Raw genomic sequence first — 27,969 nt, 5'->3', positions numbered from 1 at the left:
AAGTCCTCACTTACAAAGGGCCATGTAAGTAGGAATTATTCTTGTAGTCTGTATTCTCTGCATCATAAAGGGTATCTAGGGGGATGGATTCTACCCTTATTCTTTGAATTATTACCTGAGGCAAAATACTTTCTATGTTGACATAAATAAATAAAAAAGTATAGATAACACTAACACATATTTGTAGAGTCCTTGAGGGGCACCTGGGTGGCTCAGTCGGGTAAGCATCCGACTTAGGCTCAGGTCATGATCTCATGGTATGTGAGTTCGAGCCCCAAGTCAGGCTCTGTGCTGACAGCTCGTGAGTTCAACCCCTCGTCAAGCTCGGTGCTAACAGAGCAGAGCCTGCTTGGGATTCTCTCTCTCCTTCCTCACCCCACCTCTCTCTCTCTCTCTCTCTGCCCCTCCCCTGCTTGCATTTGCACTCTCTCTCAAAGTAAATAAGTATTTTTTTAATGAAAATTAGATCATGAAATTACCCTGCTTAAAATCTTTCAAAAGCATTTTTTATTATCTTAGAATAAAATTCAAACTCTTCATCTTTATACTATCGCCTAAAAGGCGTCACATGATTTGGCTCTGGCCCACATATCTAAACTTTAGTCATGCATCTCTCTTCCTACATCACTATACTTCACTCACACCAGTCTCCTGTCTAATCTTATAAAATACTAACCTCTCCCACCTCCCATCCTTTGTACTTTCTGTTCCTCTACCTGGAATGTTCTTTCTGCAATTATTCACATATCTGGCTCATTTAAATTCTTCAAACATCACCTTGCAAGGAAGGCTTTATTGACCACCTTAATTAAAGTGGCCTTCCTATTTACCCTCTAATACAGCCCTGTGGCATTTATCATAATTTCTAATTATCTTGTGCATTTACGTATTTACCACCTATGATCTGTCTTCTCAACAAATATGTGAGTGCAATTTGAGGCAGGGATCCAAATACCTTGTTCTTAGCTCTAAGACACTATGACATTCTTTTAATCTTCATAAATATAACATGTAAAAGCTAGATTACAGAATGTAAGTGTTCCTACTCTTTTGCTCAGTATCTCCTTACAACACTATTAAATAGTGTTCAAATAGTAGAAAACATAGAAAGGAATATTTTTAAAACGAGCAGGGGAGTGCTTTATCTCATTTCATGAGTGTTACAAACTTGCCTTCTTATCCTTAAACTCATGATGTCTTCACACTTATTTTAACTGCTTCCCTATAGAAAAGCACTATGCCTCCCTGGGATGGCCATTTAGCCTTGCCTCCTTCATTAAGCATACTTGGCAACATTAGGTGCATTACAGTATATAATTTGCTTCACATACAGCCTTTTTTCTTATACAACCAGTTTTTTCATATGTAATTAGAAAAGAGCTGAATGAGAAATTTTCCCAAAAACACTGGAAAAGAAAATCTCTGAAGATGACAATATGAAGAAGCATTTTTAAGTTATCTATACTTTTCTCCTTAGAAATGTACTCATAAAATACTGAAACCAGAGAATCATTTTCTCCTACTACTGTGATCTATTTAAATGAGATTATAGATATAGGGGTGCCTGGGTGGCTCAGTTGGTTAAGCATCTAACTCTAGATTGCTTGGCTCACATCATGGTCTCACGGTTCATGAGAGCCCTGCATGGGACTCTGTGCTGGCAGGCCAGAACCTGCTTGAGATTCTCTCTCCCTCTCTGTCTCTCCCCCTCTCGTGCTTATTCTCTAAGATAAATAAACTTAAAACACATGAGATTATAGATTTAAAAAATTCATAGGTTTAGTGAAACATGTTGTTTTTTAGGGGAAAAATAACTTAGTGACCTTGATCCCAACCTTAGTATGCTAAAGATGTAAGATATCATTAAAAAGTGTCTTGCTGAAGAAAACGATAAAGCACTCACATCAAGGAAATATATTGTTGCTGCATCTGTAAAACCCCCAAAATTCAAGCAGACAGTATCTATGATGAACCATTTAATATATATATTACCTAATAATTAAAATAGGGTTTTTTCCCTCACATCTCTCTTTGACATTCTCTGTCTTCTTTTATTATTTATATCTCAGTTCAAATGTTTCCTCTCACCTGATTTAAATTTTGTAGTCAAATAAAATAGATATGACTAGATATCCCCAAAACTCCAACTGTCAAGAATAAATGTAGAGGGGGCGCCTGGGTGGCTCAGTCGGTTAAGCGTTTGACTTCGGCTCAGGTCATGATCTTGAGGTTTGTGAGTTCGAGCCCCGCATCAGGCTCTGTGCTGACAGCTCAGAGCCTGGAGCCTGCTTTGGATTCTGTGTCTCCCCCTCTCTCTGCCCCTCCCATGCTCATGCTCTGTCTCTCAATAAATAGAAGTTAAAAAAAAAAAAAAAAAAAAGAATAAATGTAGAGGGACAAATGCGGCTGTAAATGCAACCCTAAACAGTATCAGTGAGCTCTTGCATGCATATCTCTATCCTGGACTGCTACTTTTATTGTTACCTCCTTAGCCCATCTATACCTCCTCACAGCCTTCCCCCACAAAGGATGATGCTATTAGCCAGATCTCAACTCTTCAGAGCAGAGTACAACAGCTAAGCCAACTTAAATAAAGCAGAATACAAAACAAATAACTTCAGCCTTCATCACCATCCAGCTCATCCAGGGACTCAGTAGGATGACTGTCAATCAGATCTAAAACTCAGTGGCCACAGGAATGAAAAAGGATAACTCAGGTTGCTGAATTTTCCCCTTCTCTTTTTTTGTACAGTTCAGCCCACTTGACTAGACCTCTCAGCCTCTGTCCCTGCTCCTTAGGATGGCTTACACCTATGTTTACACACATTTGGTCACTATGCCTTGGCCACCTGGCTGCTCTTCTACGGAATAAATTCATAATCAAGCCAATTCTCTTAGCCCAACCTCAAGGGAACTGTTAACTCTATTACACTCTTGTCCAGTCACAATGACTTATCCACTGCCCAAATTGTTACCATACATTTTTTAAATAACTGTCTATATACATTCTGTGTATCTTATTTCAAATTTAGATTTTTTAATCCAATCAGCAGTGGAGCATACACAATTGTATTTATGCTCTTGTCCTATAATAGGATTAAGTAATAAGTATGTTAAATATTAGGACCACAATTCATACTACTCTAGACCCTAAAACAGTTACGATATATAGATACATATATACTGTTTTTTCAATGAATACATGCTAACTTAGAAGAACTGATCAAGCAGTAGTAATAGTCTTTCTGCTAATGAATCAAATATTCTTATTATACAGCTGATGTGAAGATGTTAATTTATCCTAACTTTACTGCTTTAAGGAGAACAATTCATAGAATTTCAAAGTTGAAAAGCATCTCAATGTGATGGATTTTTTTTATAATTTTATTTTTTATTTTTTTAAATTTACATCCAAATTAGTTAGCATATAGTGAAACAATGATTTCGGGAGTAGATCCTTTAATGCCCCTTACCCATTTAGCCCATCCTCCCTCCCAAAACCCCTCCAGTAACCCTCAGTTTGTTCTCCATATTTATGAGTTTCTTATGTTTTGTCCCCCTCCCTGTTTTTATATTATTTTTGTTTCCTTTCCCTTATGTTCATCTGTTTTGTCTCTTAAAGTCCTCATATGAGTGAAGTCATATGATTTTTGTCTTTCTCTAATTTCACTTAGCATAATACCCTCCAGTTCCATCCACGTAGTTGCAAATGGCAAGATTTCATTCTTTTTGATTGCCAAGTAATACCCCATTGTATATATATATACCACATCTTCTTTATCCATTCATCCATCGATGGACATTTGGGCTCTTCCCATACTTTGGCTATTGTCCATAGTGCTGCTATAAACATGGGGGTGCATGTGCCCCTTCGAAACACCACACCTGTATCCCATGGATAAATGCCTAGTAGTGCAATTGCTGGCTTGTAGGGTAGTTCTATTTTTAGTTTTTTGAGGAACCTCCATACTGTTTTCCAGAGTGGCTGCACCAGCTTGCATTCCCACCAACAATGCAAAAGAGATCCTCTTTCTCCGCATCCTTGCCAACATCTGTTGTCTGAGTTGTTAATGTTAGCCATTCTGACAGGTGTAAGGTGGTATCTCATTGTGGTTTTGATTTGTATTTCCCTGATGAGGAGTGATGTTGAGCATTTTTTCATGTGTCGGTTGGCCACCTGGATGTCTTCCTTGGAGAAGTGTCTATTCATATCTTTTGCCCATTTCTTCACTGGATTATTTGTTTTTTGGGTGTTGAGTTTCCTAAGTTCTTTATAGATTTGGATACTAACCCTTTATCTGATATGTCATTTGCAAATATCTTCTCCCATTCTGTAGGTTGCCTTTTAGTTTTGTCTTTTTCTTTTTAATATGAAATTTATTTTCAAATTGGTTTCCATAAAACACCCAGTGCTATGGATTCTTTTTAACAGTATGAGAACATCTTGAAAGGAAATATGGTTAAGAGCAGAGACTTTGAGAAATCAAGTCCTTAGCCTGAATTCCAGCTCTTCCGCTTTCTAGGTGTATGGTTTGGGGTGATTTATTTAACCTCTGTGCACCTCAGTTTCTTTATCTATTAAAAAATAATACCTAGGGGTGCCTGGATGGCTCAGTTGTTGAGTGCCAAACTCTTGATTTCGGCTCAGGTCATGATCTCAGGTTTGTGGGTTTGGGCCCCGTGTCAGGCTCTGCATTGGCAGTCCCGGATCCTGCTTGGGATTCTGTCTTCCTCTCTCTCTGCCCCTCCCCTGCTCATGCTCTCTCTCTCCCCCTAGATAAATAAATAAACATTAAGATAATAGTAATAATAGTACCTGTATCACAAAAGTGATATCAGAATCGTATGAAATAAAGTAAAAACCTTAGCATAATACCTGTCAAAAAGAAATACTCAATAAATAATTTAATAAGCAATCAGTAATTATTAGAAGTACATACAATTAAACAAACTACCTAATCTGTTAGTCTTTTCCCTAATTCAAAAAAAAGAAAAATACCTTTCAGCTATTTTGATTAGGGAAAAATATACATAAAAACATTGCACTGGACATGCATTTGACATTCATAAAGAGGGATGTTAGTTATTAAACAACAGCTATTTCTCTTTCTCTTTGTTACTCTCAGTAGTTATCTAGTATAGTTCTCTGTATTCAAGTATTACTTATGTAACATTTTTTGATATATCTTTTATACAACAGATTCTTTTAAACAATAATGAAGTATTCATTAGCTGCAGAAATTCACTGTTTCTCCAACACAATTTTCAAGATAATTACTGAGGTCATGACTCAGTTGAATCTCACAGGAATCTCTTTCCAAACACCTTAACTAGATGTCATGTTTTAAACAACAAAAGTCTCTAATTAGTGACCTAAGTAAGTAAAATGGGCTGAAAAGATTTCAGGAATCAGCTCATCAACCGGATGATAAATGCAACCCACAGTAATTTTAGTACTCTTAACCATATTAACTTCCTTCTGATAGTCACTTATTTAATTATTCAGAGTTCTCTTTTCAAATATAATTTCTTGCTTTATAAAGTCCATTTTTTTAATTTAAAAAAGTTTTTTTAATGTTTATTTATTTTTGAAGGAGAGAGAGACAGTGAGAACTGGGGAGGGGCAGAGAGAGAGGGAGACACAGAATCCAAAGCAGGTTCCAGGCTCTAAGCTGTCAGCACAGAGCCCTGTCGCAGGGCTTGAACTCACGACCTGATCACGACCTGAGCCGATGTTGGGTGCTTAACCGACTGAGACACCCAGGCACCCCTAATTTTTTTAATGTTTATTTTCTTTTGAGAGAGAGAGAGAACTGGAGAGGGGCAGAAAGAGAGAGGGAAATACAGAATCCAAAGCTGACTCCAGGCTCTGAGCTGTCAGCACAGAGCCCAATACAGGACTCAAGCCCAAACCACAAGATCATGGCCTGAGCTGAACTTGAACTATAATTCTTCGCTTTAAGTAATAGCCCCCAAACTTTACAATTTCATAGCTACTGTTTAAAAATGTCTGAATTCACAAACTCTTCAAGAGCTTACCCAATGAAGAATAGTATGCTTCTTTGGAGCCTACACCAGTACAAAGATCAAAGAAAGGCAAGGCCACAGGAGGCCTGGGGGCTCCATTGGTTAAACATCTGACTTCAGCTCAGGTCATGGTCTCACGGTTCATGAGTTTGAGCCCTGCATCAGGCTCTGTGCTAATAGCACAGAGCCTGGAGTCTGCTTCGGATTCTGGGCCTCTCTCTCTCAGTCCCCCTCCCCTGCTTGTACTCAATCTCTCTCTCTCTCAAAAATAAATAAGCATTAAAGAAAAAAAAGAAAAAGGCAAAGCCACACCAAGCTGGGAGAATTTGGGTGGAAAATGACACACAATATAAGAGGAAATTAAGTAAATTACTTTTTCTCCCTTCTCCCTGAGACTTCCTCCAACTCTGCCCTTTTACCTTTTGCTACTATTCTTCTTTCCTACCTCTATATACATCCTATGAAATATAACCACTAGACTGCACAACTAGGATTACAAAAATGTTCCAGTTAATGCTATGTATTTCCATACACCAACTCCAGAGAATAGGTGTTGTTGTTGTTGTTTATGTAGGATTCACATCCAGTGCAGAGCACAACTCAGGGCAGGGCTTGATTGAGATCAAGACCTGAGCTGAGATCAAGAGTTGGACACTTAACCAAATGAGCCACCCAGGCACCCCACAGAAAATAGGTTCTAACTCAAAAATATTCTACATACATTAAATGTATGTACGTGCTCATGCATTTTAAGCCACTCATATTAATCATCTATTGATTTATTTGATATTCCCTCAATTTTTATAAGCTAGAAACCCAAACATCTAAGGTTCTAAGAAATTTTTAAATTTAAGTAATAGGTAAGGCTCTAATTGAGAGCTAAAAATGTCTGGGTTCCCATGCTCAGGCATTTCAAGCAATTGATATTAGACATCTATTTACCATGACAAACAAAAAAATCTATTATGACATGTTAACAGAAGTATATTTTATGCATTTCAAATTAACTTCCCCAAATAGTGCCTTTCAATGGAATTCAATGATTAAAAGACAATTTGGTCATTAAAAGACAATTCAGTGAATTCAAATGGAATTCAGTAACTAAAAGACAACTTGGCTATATAGGAAGTAGTAAAGCACAGCAGTTAAGAGCATAGGCTATCTATGTCTATATTACAGCTTTATTAGTTATGATGCCTTGGGCAAGTTTCTTAACATCTCTATGCCTAAAAATCCTCATCTGTAAATGAAGATAATAATACTATCTGTCTCATACTACTATTATGAGTTAATATATATACAACTGAATAGTTCAAGGTGCATTAAATCATCTAAACATTAAAAAAAACAAAACAAAACAAAAAAAAACTATAGACCTACCTACTAAATTGGTACTTGTGGATATAGAGAAAGCTTTTCTAAGATAACACAAAATCCAGAAGTCATAAAGGAAAAAATAAACAATTCTAATTGCATAAAATCATATAAATATCACCTTCAAATCAATAAGAAAAAGAAACAAATCATTAGAAAAATTAATCTGATATATAAACAGGTAATTCGGAGAAATACAACTGAACAATAACCACATGAAAAGAAGTTCAGCTTCACTAACAACTAAAGCACTGCAAACGGAAACAAAATACAGTAAAACCCTGGATTGCAAGTAACTTGCTCTGTGAGTATTCCACAAAATGAGCAAACATTTCCAGTAAATTTTAATTTGATAAATGAGAAATGTCTTGCAATATGAGTAGTATGTGAGGCTGAATGTCACATGATCAGAACTGAGCCAATGGTCCTTGAAACTCGCTCTAATATATGACTGCTTTGGATTACAAGCATGTTTCCAGAACGAATTATGCTTGCAAACCAAGGTCTTACTATATGATGCTTTGGCAAAAATTGAAAAGATATTATATAACATTTGGAAAAGGTAGAAGAAAATGAAAGTTCTGTGAGTGCCTGGCTGTTTCAGTTGGGGGAGCATGCGACTCTTGATCTCAGGTTGTGGGTTTGAGCTCCATATTGGGTGTACAGATTACTTAAAAACAAAATCTTGGGGGGGGCGCCTGGGTGGCTCAGTCGGTTAAGCGGCCGACTTCAGCTCAGGTCATGATTTTGCGGTCCGTGAGTTCGAGCCCCGCGTCGGGCTCTGTGCTGACAGCTCAGAGCCTGGAGCCTGTTTCAGATTCTGTGTCTCCCTCTCTCTGACCCTCCCCTGTTCATGCTCTGTCTCTCTCTGTCTCAAAAATAAATAAACGTTAAAAACAAAAAAATTAAATAAAATCTTGGGGCACCAGAGTGGCACAGTCGGTTAAGCATCCAACTCTTGATTTATGCTCAGATCATATCTCACAGTTCATCAGTTCAAGACCCTCATTGGGCTCCGCACTGACAGCGTGGAGCATGCTTGGGATTCTCTCTTTCCTTCTCTCTGCCCCTCCCTGACTCGTGTGAAGGCACACTCTCACTCTCACAAGTAAACATTTGCAAAAATAATAAAATAAAACCTTAAAAAAAGAAAAACCTTAAAAAAAACAAAAGAAAATGAAAATTCTGACACTGATATACTACTAGTAGAAATGGAAACTGGTACAATCCTTTGGGGGGGAAATTTGGAAGTTCACATCATATCTAAATTTTAAATGTGCAAACTTTGACCAAATGATCTTACTTCTACAACTCTCCTTCATGATTAATAACAAAAACTTGTACATAAGATATATAATATAATTCTACCTTTATTTAAAAAACAAGGGGTGCCTGGGTGGCTCAGTCAGTTACATGTCTGACTTTGGCTCAGGTCATGATCTCACGGTTCATGAGTTCAAGCCCCACTTTGGGCTCTGCGCTGACAGCCCGGAGCCTGGAGCCTGCCTCAAATTCTGTGTCTCCCTCTTCTCTCTGCCCCTCCCCCACTCACATTCTGTCTCTCTCAAAAAAATAAAATAAAATAAACATTTAAAAAAATAAATAAAAAATAAAAAATAAATAAAATAAAAAACAAACTCTAGGGGCACCTGGGTGGCTTAGTCGGTTAAGTGTCTGACTCTTGGTTTTGGCTCAGATCATGGTCTCATAGTTTTGTGGGTTCGAGCCCCACGTCGGGCTCTGCGCTGACAGCACAAAGTCTGCTTGGGATTCTCTCTCTGTGCCTCCCCAACTCATGCCATCTCTATCAAAACAAATAAAAATAATAATAAACTTAAAAAACAAACTCTAATTACACAGATGTTTATTTATAGTGCATACAAAAAAGTATGAAAAATTATCCACCAAACATGGTTTGGTGTAACCACCAAACAGTGGTTACATCTAGGGAACAGAATTTGATAAAAAGTAAAATGGAAATGAATTTTTTTTAATTTTCTATATTTCATTATCATTTAAAATCGTTTTTACAATATTTAAAAAATTTTTTTTTATTTTACTTATTTATTCTGAGAGAGAGAGAGCAAGCAAGCAGGGGAGGGACAGAGAGATAAGACGAGAGAGAATCCAAAGCAGGTTCCACACTGACAGTGTATAGTCTGATACGGAGCTCGAACTCACGAACTGTGAGATCATGACCTGAGCCAAGATCAAGAATGGGACGCTAACCAACTAAGCCATCCACATACCCCTACAGTGATCTTCTATTACAACTTTAGGATTCTGAAAAACAAGAAAAATTGTTAAAAGATATAAAGTCAAAATCTAAAAGCCAAAACAAGTCTTAAAATACAAAGCAAAGCCAACACATGTTTGTCTTATTACTTCCTTACAGTCATCATTGGTCCTGTTTCCCAAATTCCTTTTCTAGATACTTGGAAAGATCTAGAGGTTAGGGGAGACTAAATAGTGAGTTTTAAGTGAAAGCGATGGGACGGTCTTCTAGGCAGAGCATATAAACTGCCATGAACGACCTTCTTATATGTTCTTTTACCTCTAGCACTACAACCATCAACTTTCAAGATGGTAGCATTCCATCAAACCAGATTCCTGAATGATGAGCAGAATACTCCTGCCAGTCTTCAATGGACATACAGTATGAGCAAGAAATAACCACTGCTGTTTTAGAATAACCTAGCCTATCCAAGTGATATTCTTCCAAAACCACGCATTAACACACTGGCTTTTAATTCCAAATAACTAGAATTTAATCTATTTTCAGGTAATGAATTTAATCTATTTTCATTAATCTATATCACTTCATTAATATAAAGCCTATTAGTTGCTTAGTGTACAAATCTGAGGTTAGTATAAATCTAAGACTACTGTCTTGCTCTTAGTAGAGGGACTTAGCAGCAAGGATCAGTAAAACTGAATTTTTCATAAACCTAAGTAAATGGACAAAACAATGATTCCTACAGAAGAGCTGGATAACTAGTGCGAAAAACTAAACTTCATTTACAGATTAACATTCTTAACACCATTTCATCAAGCTAACACATTGGTTTAGCCAAAGGAAAAATAAATATCCCAGAAAAGTTATCTCTCACAAAAAACTTTATTTCAATAAGTAACATGAATAAATTCATCTCGTTATCATTTGGCTGTTTTTAATCTTGCCTTTCATGTCATCACAATATGGCCCTTTGTGTAGTAACTAAATTTAAAAGTTGCTCTTTACACTAGACCGGCCCCTAAGGATTCTAATCACTAACAACAGATGGAAACCTTAAAAACTTATCCTCAACTAAATATGTCATCGTTATTCTTCTGATCTAACTAGTGTTCCTTTCCAAAACTGAAGCTTTGAATCGTTAATGAAAATGTTTATTATCCATCAACATTTGAATGCTACACACAAAACCAAAACCTAAAACATCTGTTATCATTTACTGCAAAATAAGAGACCATAACCAAGACATAGTTCAGCCTGAGAAATTATTCCTGAATGATTAAAATCCAGTAAGATATTCAGATGCCTAGAATACTGTTCCAAGTATTTTATACCTTCAGGCTAACACGATATATATTTCATGAATGCTTTGCTTTGGAGTTATAGAGGCCTAAGCTTGAATCCCAGGTCTCCCACTTACTCAGTTTACTCACTTATAAAATAAGGAAGAATAATAGTACTGATTAGCCTGTTTAAAGGATGAGATCACACAATAAATATGTAAGGCACTTAGTGGCTATGTTAGAGGCTCAAGAAATGTTCATTTGACTCCTCCTTTATTCTCCCAATGTATAGATTTATTCATTACATGTAGCCACTGTCAAATTATACAGAATAAAGTATCTTAAATCTAACCTCTTCTAAAACATTTGATTTTCTAAATGTTTTCTTCTGTGTAAAGTTAAAAGCACAATAAAAGTTGAGCACGCAGAGATCAGCAGATGCAGTCATAAGAAGTAGGGGCCAGATTATGTAGAATCAAATGATTGTGACTTTTATTCTGAATGACAGGCAGAGGTTTTGGAGAGTTTTAAGCAGAGAAACGTCATGATCGGACTTCTGTTTGAAAAGGTGACCCAGGATACTATATTGAAAAGCGAATATAATAAAAGTGACTGTTGGAGAAAACAAAGGCCACTGAAAAATTACAAGTGAGAAAAGATGGTGGCCTTTAAACTAATGTGGTACCAACAGAAGTGTTAAGAAGTAGTCAGATTCTAAATATATTTTGAAGGTAGAACCACGAGTTTTTGGTATCAGAGTGGATATGAGTGTAAAAAAAGAAAGAGACAAGAATATCTTCAATTTTTTTTTAATTTTTTTTTTAACATTTATTTATTTTTGAGACAAAGAGAGACAGAACATGAATGGGGGAGGATCAGAGAGAGGGAGACACCGAATCCGAAACAGGCTCCAGGCTCTGAGCTGTCAGCACAGAGCCCGACGCGGGGCTCGAACTCACGGACCGCGAGATCATGACCTGAGCCGAAGTCGGCTGCCCAACTGACTGAGCTACCCAGGCGCCCCCAAGAATATCTTCAATTTTTGAGGGCCGCCTGAGTGGCTAAGGCAGTTAAGCATCTGGCTCCTTATCTCAGCTCAGGCCTTGATCTCAGGTTTGTGAGTTGAAGCCCCACGTTGGGCTCCACACTGAGCTTGAAGTCCACTTAAAAAAAAAAAAAAAAAAGAGGAAAAGAAGAGAAAAGAAAAGAAAAGAAAAGAAAAGAAAAGAAAAGAAAAGAAAAGAAAAGAAAAGAAAAGAAAAGAAAAAAATATCTTCAATTTTTGGCCTAAACAACTAGAATGACAGAATTGCCATTTGCTGAGTTGGGTAAGAATACAGGAAGAACAGACCTATAGAAGAAACTAAAGGAGTTTGTTTTAGGACATATTAAGTGTGAGCTAACTATCAAACATCTAAGCAGAGATGCTGAATACACAGATGGCTACACACAACAGGATTTCAAGAAAAGAGGTTTGGGATGCAAATAAATTTGAAATTTGTTCACCTCTACATGCTATTTTCTTTTATAGGGAAAGTGTAACTTTTTTTAAGTTTAATTATTTATTTTGAAAGAGAGAGAGAGCACAAGTGGGGGAGGGCCAGAAAGAGGGAGAGAGAGAATCCCAAGTAGGCTCTGCACTGACAGCACAGAGCCCAATGTGGGGCTCGAATTCATGAACCATGAGATCATGACCAGAGCCAAAACTAAGAGTCAGATGCTTAACTGACTGAGCTACCCAGGTGTCCCTCTACATGCTATTTTTAAAGCCATGAGAATGGATGAGAGCAGGAAGATTGAGTGGCTCAGTCAGTTGAGCATCTGACTTTGGCTCAAGTCATGATCACACAGTTCATGGGTTTGAGCCCCACATCAGGCTCTGTGCTGACAGCTCAGAGCCTGGAGCCTGCTTGGGATTCTGTGTCTCCCTCTCCCTCTTCCCTTCCCCCACTCACACTCTGTCTCTCTCTCAAATATAAATAAACATTAAAAAAAAAAAATTAGAATGGATGAGATCACCAAAGTATAGACAGAGAAAAGCAAAGGTCCAAAGACTGACCATAGAACTGAACTGAAAGTCCAGAAATAAATCTATACATCTGGGCCCAACTGACTTTTTAAGAGTGGGCATTCCATTCAATGGGGAGAGCAGTCTCTTTAACAAATGGCACTGGCACAACTGGATTCCCACGTGCAACGAATTAAGCTGGATCCCTGTCTCAGACCATACATAAAATTTAACTCAAAAAATAGATTAATGGCATGGGGCACCAGGTAGCTCAGTCAGATAAGAGTCAAGTCTGACTCCTGGAGCGCCTGGGTGGCTCAGTTGGTTGAGTGCCCGACTTTGGCTCAGGTCATGATCTCGCAGTTCGTGAGTTCAAGCCCCGCATCAGGCTCTGTGCTGACAGCTCAGAGCCTGGAGCCTGCTTTGGATTCTGTGTCTCCCTCTCTTTGCCCCTTCCCCACTCATGCTCTGTCTCTCTGTCTCTCAAAGATGAATAAACGTTAAGAAAAAAAAAAATTTAATACGGCTTTAAAAAAAAAAAAGAGTCAAGTCTGACTCATGATTTCCATTCAGGTCATGATCTCACGGTTTGTGGGATCAAGCCCCATGATGTGTGCAGAGCCTATTTGCAATTCTGTCTTCCTCTCTCTCTGCCCATGCCTCTCTTTCTCTCTCACAAAATAAATAAATAAACATTTAAAAATGGATCAATGACATAAGGGCTAAAACCATAAAGCTCTTAGAAGAAAAAATTGGAGTAAATCTTCACAGCCTCGGATTTGGCAATGGATTCTTAACTATGACACCAAAATTATGCATACCACCAACAACAAAATATAGATAAATTGGACTCCATCAAAATTAAAAAATTTTGTACATCAAAAAATATTATTAAGACAATTTTAAAAAATAGGAAAGAAACCTAGAAAATAGGAGAAAACATTGGTGCCCTAATCCATTCAGGCTGCTATAACAGAATACCGGAGACTGGATGTCTTCTAAACAACAAACATTTCTCACAGCTCTAGAATATGGGAAATCCAAGATCATGGTGCCAGCAGATTCAGTAACTGGTAAGAATCCATTTCCTAGATGGCCATCTTTTTGTGTAACCTCACATAGCAGTAAAAGGAAAAGATCTCTCTGGGGTCTCTTTAATAAGAACACTAATCCCATTAATGAGGGCTCCACCCTAATGACCTAATCAACTCCCAAAAGCTTCACCTTATAATACATCACCTTGGGGGTTATGATTTCAACATGAAATTTGAGGGGACACATTCAGCCCATAACATACAGAAACCATCTACCTGATAGAAAGTTAACATTCATAATATAAAAGAACTCTTACCACTCAACAACAAAAAGACAATCCAATTAAAAAAATAGACAGGGGCACCTGGGTGGCTCAGTCGGTTAAGCATCCAACATCAGCTCAGGTCAAGCCCCACGTTGGGCTCTGTGCTAACATCTCAGAGCCTGGAGCCTGCTTCAGATTCTGTCTCTATTTCTCTGCACCTCCCCTGCTCACTCTCTGTCTCTGTCTCTCTCCCTCAAATATAAAATAAAACATAAAATTTTTTTAAAAAATAGACAAATGTTATTTAAGGGTACAAACTTGCAGCTAGTAGATGAATAAATCCTGGATACAATGCACAGTGATTATAGACAAATATATTATAAATTTCAAAGTTGCTAAGAGACTAGATCGTAACTATTCCCACCACAGACACAAAAATGATAATTACACGACGTAATAGAGGTGTTAGCTAATATTATGTAGGTAATCATAATGTGATATAGAAATGTATCAAATCAATATGTGGTACACCTTAAACTTATAAATGTTATGTATCAATTATATCTCAATAAAAACAAATTCAAAAGAAAAAAAGGTAGACAGAGGACTTGAGTAGACATTTACTCAAAGAAGATCTATAGGGGTACCTGGGTGGCTCAGTCAGGTTGAGTGTCTGGCTCTTGGTTTCAGCTCAGGTCATGATCTCACCGGTTGGTGGGTTCAAGCCTGAAGCTGGGGCTCTGCACTGATGATGTGGAGCCTGCTTGAAATTCTCTCTCCCTCTCTCTCTGCCCCTCCCCTGCATGCTCTCTCTCTCAAAATAAGCTTAAAACAAAAGAAGATATGCAAATTGTCTATAAGCACATAAAAAGATGCTCAACATGATTTATCATTAGGAAAATCAAATAAAATCAAAACCATAATGAGATACCACTTCACACCCATTATGATGGCTCTAATAAATAATTTTTCACAAAAATAAAACAGAAAGCAATGAGTGTTGACAAGAATGTAGAGAAACTGGAATACTTGTTCATTACTAGTAGGAATGTGAAATGGTACAGCCACTATTGAAAATAGTTTGGCGGTTCCTCAAAAAAAACTAAACATAGAATTACCATATAATCCAGCAATTTACACTTGTGGGTATACACCCACAGGAATTTAAAACAGAGACTAGAACAGATACTGTATAATAATGTTCACTGCAACATTGTTCACAATAGCCAAAAGGGGAAAACTCAAGTGTCCATCAACAGATAAATGGATAAACAAAATGTGACATATATACACAATGGACTATTATTCAGCCCTATAAAGTAATGAAATTTGGACACATGCTATAACATGGATAAACTTAAAAACATTATGCTAAGCAAAATGAGCCAGTACCAAAAGGACAAATATTGTATGATTCTACTCATATGAAATATCTTAGGGTAGGCAAATTCAGAGACAGAAAGTAGATTAGAGGTTACCAGGGGCTGGGAGGAGGGCGGAAATAGGAGTTATTGCTTAATTGTTAAAGTTTCTGTTTGGGGTGATGAAAACATTTTGGTGACACACATTCAATGTGTGTTACACAACACTGTGAATGCAATTAATGCCACCAAATCGTATACTGGAAAATGGTTAAAATGGCAAATTTTATGCTATATATGTTTTACCATAATTTTTTTTAACATTTATTTATTTTTGAGAGAGAGGGAGAGGGAGTGGGGGAGGAACAGAGAGAAAGGAGACAGAATCCAAAGCAGGCTACTAGCTCTGAGCCCTCCACACAGAGCCTGACTTGGGGCTCAAACTCACAAACTCACAAACTGTGAGATCATGACCTGAGCTGAAGTCAGACACTCAACCAACTGAGCCACCCAGACGCCCCTGTTTTACCATAATTTTAACTTAATAATATACCAAAACAATGAATTGCACATTTTATTTTTTAATGTTTTATTATTTATTTCTGAGAGAGAGAGAGAGTGAGAGAGAGAGAGAGAGTGTGTGTGCGCAGGGGAGGGGCAGAGAGAGAGGGAGACAGAATCCAAAGCAGCTCCAGGTTCTGAGCCATCAGCACAGAGCCTGACACAGGGCTTGACCTCACAAGCAGTGAGATCATGACCTGAGCCGAAGTCAGACACTTAACCGACTGAGCCCCCCAAGCGTCCCATGTACATTTTAAAGGAGTAAATTGTATGGTATGGGAATTACCTCTCAATAAAGCTGTTTTACAAAATTTACTTACCAGAAGTTAAAATGGAATTAATTAGATCTCAACTGATTTAGAATGTGTGAGAACTGAGTCAAAAGCTACGCTGAAATTGACTTTGGCATTATTTATCTTTTTTTCTTTTTATTATTTATTCTTGAGACAGAGACAGAGCGTGAACAGGCAGAGAGAGAGGGAGACACAGAATCTGAAACAGGCTCCAGGCTCTGAGCTGTCAGCACAGAGCCTGACACAGGGCTTGAACCCACGAACTGTGAGATCATGACCTGAGCCGAAGTCGGACACTTAACTGACTGAGCCACCCCGGCGCCCCTGGCATTATTTATCTTAAAATTAAAATAATTTCTTACACCATTCACAAAAATAAATTCAAAATGAATTAAAGACATAAATGTGAGACCTGAAACCTTAAAAATCTTTGAATAGAGCATAGGCAGTAACTTCTCTGACATCAGCCACAGAAACATTTTTCTAGATAGGTCTCCTGAGTCAAGGGAAACAAAAGCAAAAATAAACTATTGGGACTACATCAAATAAAAAGCTTCTGAACAGCAAAGGAAACAATCAACAAAACCAAAAGACAGCCTACTGAATGGGAGAAGATATTTATAAATGACATATCTGATAAAGGGTTAGTTTCCAAAATATATAAAAAAGTTACACAATTCAAACACCAAAAGAACCAAATAATCCAATTAAAAATAGGCAAAAGACATGAACAAACATTTCTTCAAAGACATACAAATGGCCAACAGACATGTGAAAAAATACTCAGTATCACTCAAAATCAGAAAGATGCAAGTCAACAGATTCAGTAATTGGTAAGAATGTGGTGTGCTGAGAATGTGGAGAAAAAGGAACCCTTGTGCACTGCTTGGAAATGCAAACTGGTGCAGCCACTGTAGAAAACAGTATGGGGTTCCTCAAAAAATTAAAAACAGAATTGCCATGTAATCCAGTAATTCTGCTATTGGGTATTTACCCAAAGAATACAAAAATAATTCAGAAAGATATATGCGCCCCTATGTTTATTGCAGCATTAATTCCAAATTATGGAAGCAGTCCAATTGTCCATCCATAGATGAATGGATAAAGAAGATGTGGCAAAATTAACTAAATAAATTTAAAAATTAAATAAATAAAAAAATTAAATTTCTTTCAAAGCAGTACTTTTACCATTTCAGAATATCCCACAGATTTCCCCAATCTAAGCTAAATTCAAAGTACTATATACATATATATATATACTCAATAATAACAAAATATAACATTCAAAATGCTATACACTTACTACTAACTAAATATATTTTCTTTTCTCATACAATAAGCAAAAGTGCTATAAATACTATACACATCATACAGGTGAACCCCTTCACTTTACAATGAGGATATTGAGACCAAAAGAAGTGATATGCCCAAAGTAAATAGTTGATGGTACCATTAGGAAGGAACTCAAACCTTTCTAGCTTCCAATTCTGGTTGCCTGTTTGACTTAGAAGTCATCTACTTTCCAGAATAATTAAAGCTTAGGAGAAGAGTAACAATAAAAGAAAATCAACAAGGAAGAGGAGTTGCAATAAGAAAAAAGTATACTTAAGACAATCTAAGGGAGATTTAAAAAAGAAGAAAAAAACATTTATGGAGAAGAGAAGATGGAGATGATATATAACCAGGGAAATGCAAAGTTAATAAAGTCAGATGAGGAGAGTTAGAAGGAAGGGGTGACCAAAATTGTCAAATTCTATAGAAAAGTCAAAGAAAACAAGATTGAAAAGTCACTTGGATAAGGCAATTAGAAAGTCACTGATGATTTAATATACAGCATGGGACAAGTAAGGAGTTGAGGATATAGAAGTCCATAGGTGTTCACTCCTCTTTCAAGAAGGCTGGCAGAGAAGAGAGAAATAAAAGGAGGGTAGAGATCAGCTAGAAGACACACAGGAACACAGTCTCTTTTCCTGCATTGCAGAATACCTTCAGGACTTTCTCATCCTGAAAGAAAGGCAGAGAAGAAATAATACAATGCTAGTAAGATTTGCAAAATACCTACTCTTGCCAAATAGCATGAAATCTAATTCTCTTTCAGAAAGTGATATAGGGTATGGCATAAAATGTTTGGGGGAGGAGAGGAGGCCCTTATTTTTCTTTATATCCACCAATATTTTGAAAAGAACCCTGCACAAAGGAAGCACTAATAAATGTTTGTTGACTGGACATTTTAGTTCTCCTTCCACATGTTATCTATCCTATTCATGCCCCCATACCCCTCTCCCTGGTCCCATAGGTGCATATTGGAATAGAAACTACATCTAGTCAAACACTTAACTGTATTAAGTACAATTAACAGCAAGAAATAAATGTTGTGTTCTAACAGTTCTGATAATACAATGTATTCTAAAATGTTCATGTCAGGGGCACCTAGCTGGCTCAGTAAGTAGAGCATGTGACTACTGATCTCGGGGCTGTGAGCTCGGGCCCCACATTGAGTGTAAAGATTACTTAAAAATAAAATCTTAAAAATAAAAATTTTTTTAAATAAAATGTTCATGTCATTTACCCACAGGCTTATTTCTAATGTCACATAGACCATACATAAATTATAAATGTATTCTTGTAATCCAGCAGCCTTAACTGTCATATCCATTGCACAGATCTAAAAAAGTTTAAGGGGCAGCTGGGTGGCTCAGTTGGTTAAGCAACAGACTTCAGCTCAGGTCACGATCTCACTGTTCACGGGTTCAAGCCCTGAATTGGGGTCTGCACTGACAGTGCTTGGGATTCTCTCTCTCTCCCTCTCTCTCACTGCCCCTCCCCCACCTGATCTCATGCAGGCACTCTCTCTAAATAAATAACTTAAAAAAAAATCTTTTAAAAATTTTAAAAATAAAAAAAGCTTAAAAAAAACAAAAACAAATCAAGTCTATTGCCCTCAAAATTCTACTAAAGCCATCTTTATTGCTTCTAGAAAGGATTCACAGACTAGACCATTTAACTACAAGGGGGAAATAGTCTAGTAATATGGGAGTCTCTTCAACATGTGTAAGTACTATGCAAGATGGTAAAAAATAGTGAATTTTGAGATATCACAGCATTCATATTTAATTTTTTTCTAGCAGACATCAATTAAATCAGAATATAATTCTTTGGTGGACAGAAATTTTAAAAATGCAATTTATCCACTTGGAGTACTTACTCCATGGAATTCTAATTTGTAACTAAAACCAAATCAATGTTATCTAGTCTAATTTAACACTATTTCTATTGTAAATATTTCATCAACTGTTCTCATGTAAATTTACTAAAAGTAAAACCATTTATTTCTACTAACAAGTAGTTTTTCTTTTTGGAAGAAGGAAAAGGAAAATAAAATGGTCAAAATACAAGCTAAATGAACATATACAACATTAGGTGAGCAAAGCACTTTTTATTAAAAAGCAAACCACCTTTAAGACCAAGATTAAACAAACAAATAGCATTTTTTAAATTTTAAAAAAGAAAAAGGTTTTAGATAATTACTTAAAGCTTAAAATAAGAAATGTTTGTACTAATGTGACCGAATAAAAGATCCAGAAAGGCACAAAAAATTAAATAAATAAAGTAAAATCTGAGAGTTAAAAGAAATCTTGGTTCCTATACTTCTCAAACATCAAGGTACATAAAATTTACCTGGGGAAATGTTTGTTTAAAATGCAGATTCCCAGGGCACCTGGGTGGCTCAGTCTGTTAAGCGTCAGACTTCAGCTCAGGCCATGATCTCACACTTCATGAGTTAGAGCCCTGCATCAGGCTCTGTGCTGACAGCTCAGACCCCGGAGCCTGCTTTGGATTCTGTGTCTCCCTCTCTCTCTGCCCCTCCCCCACTCTTTCTCCCTCCCTCTCTCTCTCTTTCAAAAATAAAGATTACAAAAATAAATAAAATTTTAAAAATAAATAAATAAAATGCAGATTCCCAAACTCACTGTCCAGATATTCAGATTAAGTAGGTCTGGGGTAGCTGCCTGGAATCTGCATTTCAAACATAATCTGGTCCAATCCCATAATATTACAATTGAGAAAACTAAATTGTGTAATCTGTCCAGAATCATACGGAATTCAGGTCTCATTAACTCAAGACAGGGGTCTTCTTACAACACCACTTAAACTACTTTATAGTTGAAGGAATTAAAACAAAGAAAGAATAAATTAATACATCATTTGAATAAGTGAGCAATCTTAGAACACTTCCTGGCTCCAATTTCTTTTTATTATTCATTCATGTAGTATTTCTTTTTCAATTTTCTTTTAATGTTTATTTATTTTTCAGAGAGAGTGAGCACAAGCGTGAGAGGGGCTGTGAGAGAGACACAGAATCTGAAGCAGGCTCCAGGCTCTGAGCTGTCAGCACAGAGCTGGACACGGGGCCTGAACCCATGAACTGCTAAGATCATGACCTAAGCCAAAGTCAGACGCTCAACCAAATGAGCCACCCAGGCACCCCTCATTTAGTATTTCTTAAACATCTTTTATCTGCACAACAATATGATAGATTGCAAAACAGTTTAAGGTAGGAACCCTGTCCTCAAAAAGCAATTTGGAGGACAAAGCAAATACATAAACTGACATTCAACAAATATGTGAATAAGTACCAAAATAAGTGGTATGGTCATTTATAAAATTGACTGATTTACTCTGACTTCATTCTGTACCTTTTCTAGTTAGAATTTACCCATCAGAAATCAGTATTCAATTTCTTCTCTTTCTATGTTAAAGTTAGCCTTTAAGGGCTCCTGGCTGGCTCAGTCAGTGGAGCATGCAATTCTTGATCTCAGGGTCATGAGTTTGAGCCCCATGTTGGGTGTAGAGATTACTTAAAAATAAAATCCTGTTTTTGAAAATATTCATTTATTTTGAAAGAGAGAGAGAGAATGCACACACAAGAGTGGGAAGGGCAGAGACAGAGGGTGAGAGAGAGAAACCCCCACACTGTGTGTAGAGCCCTACTTGGGCTCATTCCCACAACTGTGGGATCACAACCTGAGCCAATATCAAGAGTCTGATGTTCAACCGACTGAGCTACCTAGGTGCACCCAAAATATTTTTTTTAAAAAGAAAAGCTGGCCTTTAATGAGAGTTGCCCTCATTTGAAATTAATCTCTCTATTCCCACTTTTCTTATTACAGGAACACCAACACCACTACTACCACATCACCCCACATGCCAGGGTCGGCTTGTGGAGAGATCAAAGCTGGTATAATTTTTATGCAAAGGCCTAATTAAAAGTCTGGCCCTGGGGCACCTGGGTGGCTCAACTGGTTTAGCACTGGACTCCTAATTTTGGCTCAGGTCATGATCTCACAGTCTTGAGATCGAGCCTTGTGTCAGGCTGTGCACTGGGCATGCAGCCTGCTTGGGATTCTCTCTCTCTGCCCCTCCCCCCTCTCTCTTTCTCTCTTAAATAAATAAGGGCTCCTGGGTGGCTCAGTTGATTGAGCATCCAACTCTTGATTTCAGCTCAGGTCATGATTTCAAGGTTTGTGGGATTAAGTCCCACACTGGGCTCTGTACAGACAGCACAGACCCTGCTTGGGACTCTTTCTCTCCCTCTCTCTCTGCCCCTCCTGAGCGCTCTCTCTCTCTCTCTCTCTCTCTCTCTCTCTCTCTCTCAAAATAGATAAAGATTTTTTTAAAAAACTTCTTTAAAAAATAAACAAACAAACAAAAAAAGAGTTTGGCCCTGCTCAAACAGTAAGAGTTTGGACTATCTTCCTGACCATATGTGGTAGACTGACGATCCCAATTCTTCATTCTCCAGCAATATAGTACCACATGTCCATATATTACCATGGCCTCATTATAGCCAAAGTGTACTTCACTACTCCTTGTCTTTAGTCTTGGCCAAATAAGATGTTAAAAGAACAAGAGTCTAAAAATGGCTAGGGACTGAACTTATCCTCTTGTACTTCTGCCATTGCCATAAGACAAGCTTCCCTGCAGAGAGATGTTACCCTGACCTCCAGCCTGGGCCCAAGAATGAGACAAATGGAGCAGAATAAATGCTTATTGTTGTATGCCACTATATTTTTATGGCTACCAGCTATTATGCACCAAAAGCTGACTAAATCACAATACTTTAAAAATCCAAACAATCACGACTGATTATATAAACTTGCCTAAGGGAGAATCTTTCAGGGTTTAAGTTTTAAAAAATGTATAGATCCCAGAGAGATCCATTCAGTACATCTACGCTATAGTGCCAGAAATACGTACTTTTATTAAAAACCGCAGGTGACCCTATTGCAGTGCTCACATGGCAAGAAACACAAAAGTAAAGATTACTAAATTTCTAATTCCTCAACAATATTTATTAACTTCAATGCTCAAGAACACTAAATAGGTGCATCTTCCTGTAGACAATGTATTCCTATAGAGATATAAAACTGAAATCTAATTAAGTGTGGCACCATGGCTGGCTCAGTCAGTAGAGCACATGACTCTTAACCTCAAGGTTGTGAGTTCAAGTCCCAGGTTGGGCATAGAGCTTACTCAAAAAACAACAAAAAAAATTTTTTTAAAGAAAGAAATCTAATCAAGTGAATTATTTCAAATGCATAAAGATTCAGCTAACATTGATGTCAGACAGCCATTGGACACATCTAAGCCAGCCAAGGAGGAGGAGGATTATGATGTGATGCAGAATCCTGAGTTTCTTAGTTGTCCTGGAGAACCTTCGAGGAGTGAATCCCAACAATAAGGCTATTTGAAATGCCATGGGTTCCCTGACCTCCCAGGCCACCAAGGATGGCAAGAAAGAAGAGAACAAGAAGACTGGAGGAAAAGGTAGCTGAGCCTGCTCAAGCACAGGGGGGTAGGGTGGGATATAGGGTTAGCTATGTAACCATTACAACCTAAATGAAGAATGAAGACTTTTTTTCAAAAATTTATTTTGTTAATATTTATTTATTTTGAGAGAAGAAGGAAAGAGAGAACACACACAAGTACAATCAGGGGAGAGGCAGAGAGAAAGGGAGAGAGAGAGAGAATCCCAAACTGACAGTGCTGACAGCATAGAGCCTTTTGCTGGGTTCAAACTCATGAACTGTGAGATCACGACCTGAGCTGAAATCAAGCAGAATGCTTAACAGACTGAGCCACCCTGGTGCCCCCCGAATTTTTTTAATAGAAGCTGGGTCTGCGGTAAGTACTGCATTGTATTTTATCCTTTGATTAAAATTAAGAATTCATTTATAAACCAAACACATTTTTTAATAAATTCTAATTTTTTGCATACAAAATGTTCTTAGAATTAAGGAATCCAAGAACTAGATACACTAAATGGAAAAGAGGGATTCAAAAGAAATAAAGGATTCATCTATGGCCCCAAAGAGGGATGTGATATCAGCAGGTCTTCTAGTATTTTTTTCCTGTTCAGCAGTACTATTTGCACCTGTCTGGTTACATCATTACATCTATGTAACCCAAGTCCACGTAGGCCCTCTCTAGTCACCTTGTACCTAATGAAACTGAACTCGCCACTCCAATATTAGGCAAAGTTTTCACATTTAGAATAATATCTGCAATAACCAGGGCTGAATGAAGAACCTGTCAAGTGTTCCTACTTCTTTTCAAAGGCTGATTTAGTGAAGGCACTACTCTATCTTATGTTCCCAATTAGAGTGAACTGTTGTTATCATTAATGTGATAGGTAAGGGTACAGGCTATAATCCTGGCTCCACAGTTTACTGTGTGGTGAGTTATTTAAATTCTCTGCACTTCACATGCCCTCTCTGTAAAAGGAACATAATTACAGATGGAGTATGGAATTGTCATAAGGATCAAATGAGAAAACACATGGAAAGCTGTTAGAATAGTTGCTGGCACAGAGTAAGCATTCAATAAACACTATTATTATTACATTATTATTATTACTATTATTGTTATAGCTTACAAATTTTGGCATCTGCTACTATGTAATACTAATGAAGACTAAAACCACTTTAAAGTAGTGATTCTTTCAATCCCTCCTTTTTAAAGGACATTATTCTAATATTTTATTTACCAAATACAAATTAAATTATTTTTAAATCAGTGTTCTTTCCTTTACTGTTATCAGTTCTGATCACAAAATGATAAGCCTGTCAACTATAAATGAGAATCTACATTCTAAAAAGGTCAAGAATAACAAAGAACATAAAAAGTCTATGTTCTGAGATCTCTGATCATAGAATGACTGCTTAAGCCTAAGGCCTTTTATTCTCTTCATATTTTACAGGAATCACAAGACTTACAGCTAGAGAATTTAAACAACTAATACAATTTGAAGAAATCTAGAGAAAAACTGTTTGTTTTAATCCCCAAAGGAATTATGATGATTAAGAATTTAAAATACCAGTTTCAAAATATATTCAATTCAAAAGTTCAAATTCTTTTAATACAACTACACAGATTTATCAAAGACATAAGACATTAATCAACAATATCAAAGGCACTAAAGGAAACTTCAAATTTTCTTTCAGAATTTTCCCAATGCAGACTCTTAAAATGGAAATAAGCAAGCAACCTCTGTGTTTAACATAGCAATGAGAAATGTGAATGTTAAAAATACACTTATAAAAATAAAAAAGTAACTGGAAAGCTGTTATATTGTCCTTCACTCATTTTTAAATGCATAATCTATTTGGCCATCCTACACCAAACTTAAGAATTATATGTACAGTTCACTCCCAAAAATTTCTAAGAGCGTTATCACCAAAAGACCGCTTGAAAAATAATTGCAGATGAAACATGACGCTTTCTCTCAGGTATCTGAGAACTTAAAAAAAAAAAAAAAAAAATCCTAAAGAAAGGATGACTACTGTTTCCCTTTAAGCTTAGTAAAATGTCAAAGAACTTTTAGGACTCAAATCTCCTACACCTCTAATGTGAGGTCAAAGTTGTCTCAATGACAGGAAAGCCAATTGATGCCAGATGACTAAAATGTAAAGTTATCAAAAATGCTTTTAAGGCCAAGAGTAATTCCAAAAGCATATAAAATACGAGTGTATCTAGGTTGAAAAATGGAAATATAATTACTAAAATACTTTGGGACAAAACAATACCAATGATAATAATTAACATTCTTATACAATGTATTAAGAATCTCAAAGTTCTGGTTTACTCAACATTTATTCAATTCATTCCGTAACATTTCTGAATAATGAAAGTAACATGGACTCCCAAAGAGTGATCTAAATCTAAAAATAAGGTTCAAGTGTGTGTTCTATAGTTGATGTTCTTCTTAATGTAAGCCAAATCCGCTTCTTTACATTAAAATAAAAATCTACAGCTGTGTTTGCAAAGATCTCATAATAGACACCGTTCACTGGCGATTAAAATATTATTTTTAATCCTTGCATTACCTCACAGCTAAAAATGTCAAGATACCACACCCAGTATGTCTTTCCCCTCCCCCCGTGGGGGGTGAGGGGGGATATGGAAGTAGGGATTCGAAACTACAAAAACATGCAAGGTTATTTCCCTAGAAGGAACGGGGAAGGCGCGCAGGTACGGGACGCGGTTCCCTCCACAGCGATCGCTGGACGCGTCGCGAAGGGCGAGCTCAGGCCTTGGCCTCTGCGGGCTCCCCGCCCGCCACCCGCAGGCAGGGGCAGTGGCCCGACGCGCCGCCGGGGGCTACTCACCGGCCGCAGTGCTGACCAGCAGGACGGTCCACACGAGCGACGGCATCCGCCGGGGCCGCGGCAGCGAGGAAGTCATCCCTGGGCCAGCCGAGAAGCAGGAGAGCAGAGAAAAGAAATATGGAAAGTAAACACGGGCCGAGAGATACGGCCGGGAGGCTGGTCCTCGCTCTCGTCCGACTTGTCCGGCCCGGTATTACAATGCAGTCTGAAAGGACAAATGGCAGATGAGAGGACCTAGCTGCAGAGCTTTCATTCCGCTGCAGAAATTCCCTTCATTTCTCTCCCTCGCGGCTGGAGAGGTTCATTCGCCTAGAACCGGGTGTCTCGGCCACCCAAACTGAAGGCATGTCCGTGTGGAGAAGCAGGGAGACAGAAAGAAGCCCCGCCGTTATTTCCCTCGTAGTTTCACGATGTCAAAAAAATATCCAGGTCTGGGAGAAAACATATCCAGGGTGTAGGGGGATGGAGAGCGGAGATTCGATGGCGGGGCTGAGGATCAGAACAAGTTCCCGACTGCCTGGAAGGGCGAAGCCGGGCGGGCGGCGGCGGCACCCGGCGGCACAAGTCGCATCGCCCGTGGCTCCAGGAGGGCAGGATTCCTTTTTAAGTTTCGCTTCGGTGCTTCCTTCACTCGGATTTCGAGAACAACAAACCCTGTTCATCGACTGGATCGAAAAAGGTGCCTGCCTCCATGGTCAAACCACAGCCTTCAATTCAAGCCTTCGCCGAACAATCCTTCGAGGTTCTGCCAGGGCCCCGCCGGAGGGCTGAGGGGCAGTAGGAAGCGAGGGGGGGGAGGGGAGGGGTCAGCAGGCAGGGCCCGGAGCTCCCCGAGACGGCGGGCGGAGGGGAGGTGCGGGGAGCTGCCCTTTCCAGCCCTCCTGGATTCGCTCCTCTCTCTCTTTTATTGCAGCCGTTCGATCTTGCCTGAGGTAAATTCCACGAATAAAAGCCTCTTCTCCCGTCAATGGCTCCTGTGAGCGAATCACAACCCCTCTGAAGAAGCCGCCGCCGCCGCCGCCGCCACCGCCGCCGCCGCCGCCGCCTCGTTCTCCCGCAGCTCTGGGCTCCGGGCGGAGCTCGGGCGTCGCGGGCCGAGGGCGGGGGGCGGCGGGAGGGCGGAGGTAGGTGGCTGGTTGGGGAAAAGGGTGGGCAGCGAGGCGGCGAGACACCCCGCACCCCTCCGGGAAGCACTTCCAGTGGTTCCGAGCAGACCAGACACAAAGGGGGGAGTCGCCGCAGCTGCCAGTCTGCGGCGCTCCCGGTCACCGGAGTCGCCCCGCCTCCGCCGCCGCCGCCGCCTCCGCCTCCTCCTCAGTCTCCGGCTCTTCCCGGCCCTGTCTGTCTCGGGCCTGTGGTGCAGCGCGGGCGGCGGCGGCAACAGCGGCGGCGGCGCGAGGAAGCCTACACCGCGCCTGCGCGCTCGCGGCCCCGCCCGGCCCCGCCCCTCACTCCCGGGCTTGCTGAGAAGGACTCCGCGGCCCTCGCGCGGTGTGTCTCCCTGGAGCCGCCGAGGGCAGGGTGGGGCCGGCAGCCCGCAGTGGGCAGCAATGGCCATTCTCCTTAACACACACATACCTTCCATACGGGCACACTCGGGATGTGTGTGTGTGTGTGTATCTGTTTAAGAGAGAGCGGCCACATCTTTTGTCCAGCCTTGGCAAACTATTCTGAGCTGGCTGATTTAGACTTGGACTGGGGCGTCGCGGTCTCCTCCGGGACTCCTGGAGTAAAGCCTTGAGGGGCAGAACTGCCTTCGTTGTTTCCTGGGGCCAGAGCCTGCCTCTCCGTAGCTCAAAGAATCCAGAAGAACTCTCCTTTCCCAGAACTGGAGACCTTGGCCTCCTCGGGCTCCCCTCCC

The 27,969-nt window shown here is 39.0% G+C and overlaps 1 protein-coding gene across 1 annotated transcript in view; it reads right to left on the bottom strand.

The window, feature by feature from the left end:
- The window catches only part of BMPR2 (bone morphogenetic protein receptor type 2), a 198,350-nt gene extending 172,108 nt beyond the window's left edge, over positions 1 to 26,242 (bottom strand). Inside the window, exon 1 of the mRNA XM_015075919.3 lies at positions 26,109 to 26,242. Coding sequence (XP_014931405.1) covers positions 26,109 to 26,184 — 76 coding nt within the window. The 5' untranslated portion in view covers positions 26,185 to 26,242. The remainder of the gene's footprint in view (positions 1 to 26,108) is intronic.
- Between the last annotated feature and the right edge of the window lie 1,727 nt (positions 26,243 to 27,969).

Source organism: Acinonyx jubatus, chromosome C1, assembly GCF_027475565.1.
Source record: "Acinonyx jubatus isolate Ajub_Pintada_27869175 chromosome C1, VMU_Ajub_asm_v1.0, whole genome shotgun sequence".
NCBI classification, from domain to species: Eukaryota; Metazoa; Chordata; class Mammalia; order Carnivora; family Felidae; genus Acinonyx; species Acinonyx jubatus.
This window is presented reverse-complemented; position numbering and strand designations above follow the sequence as displayed.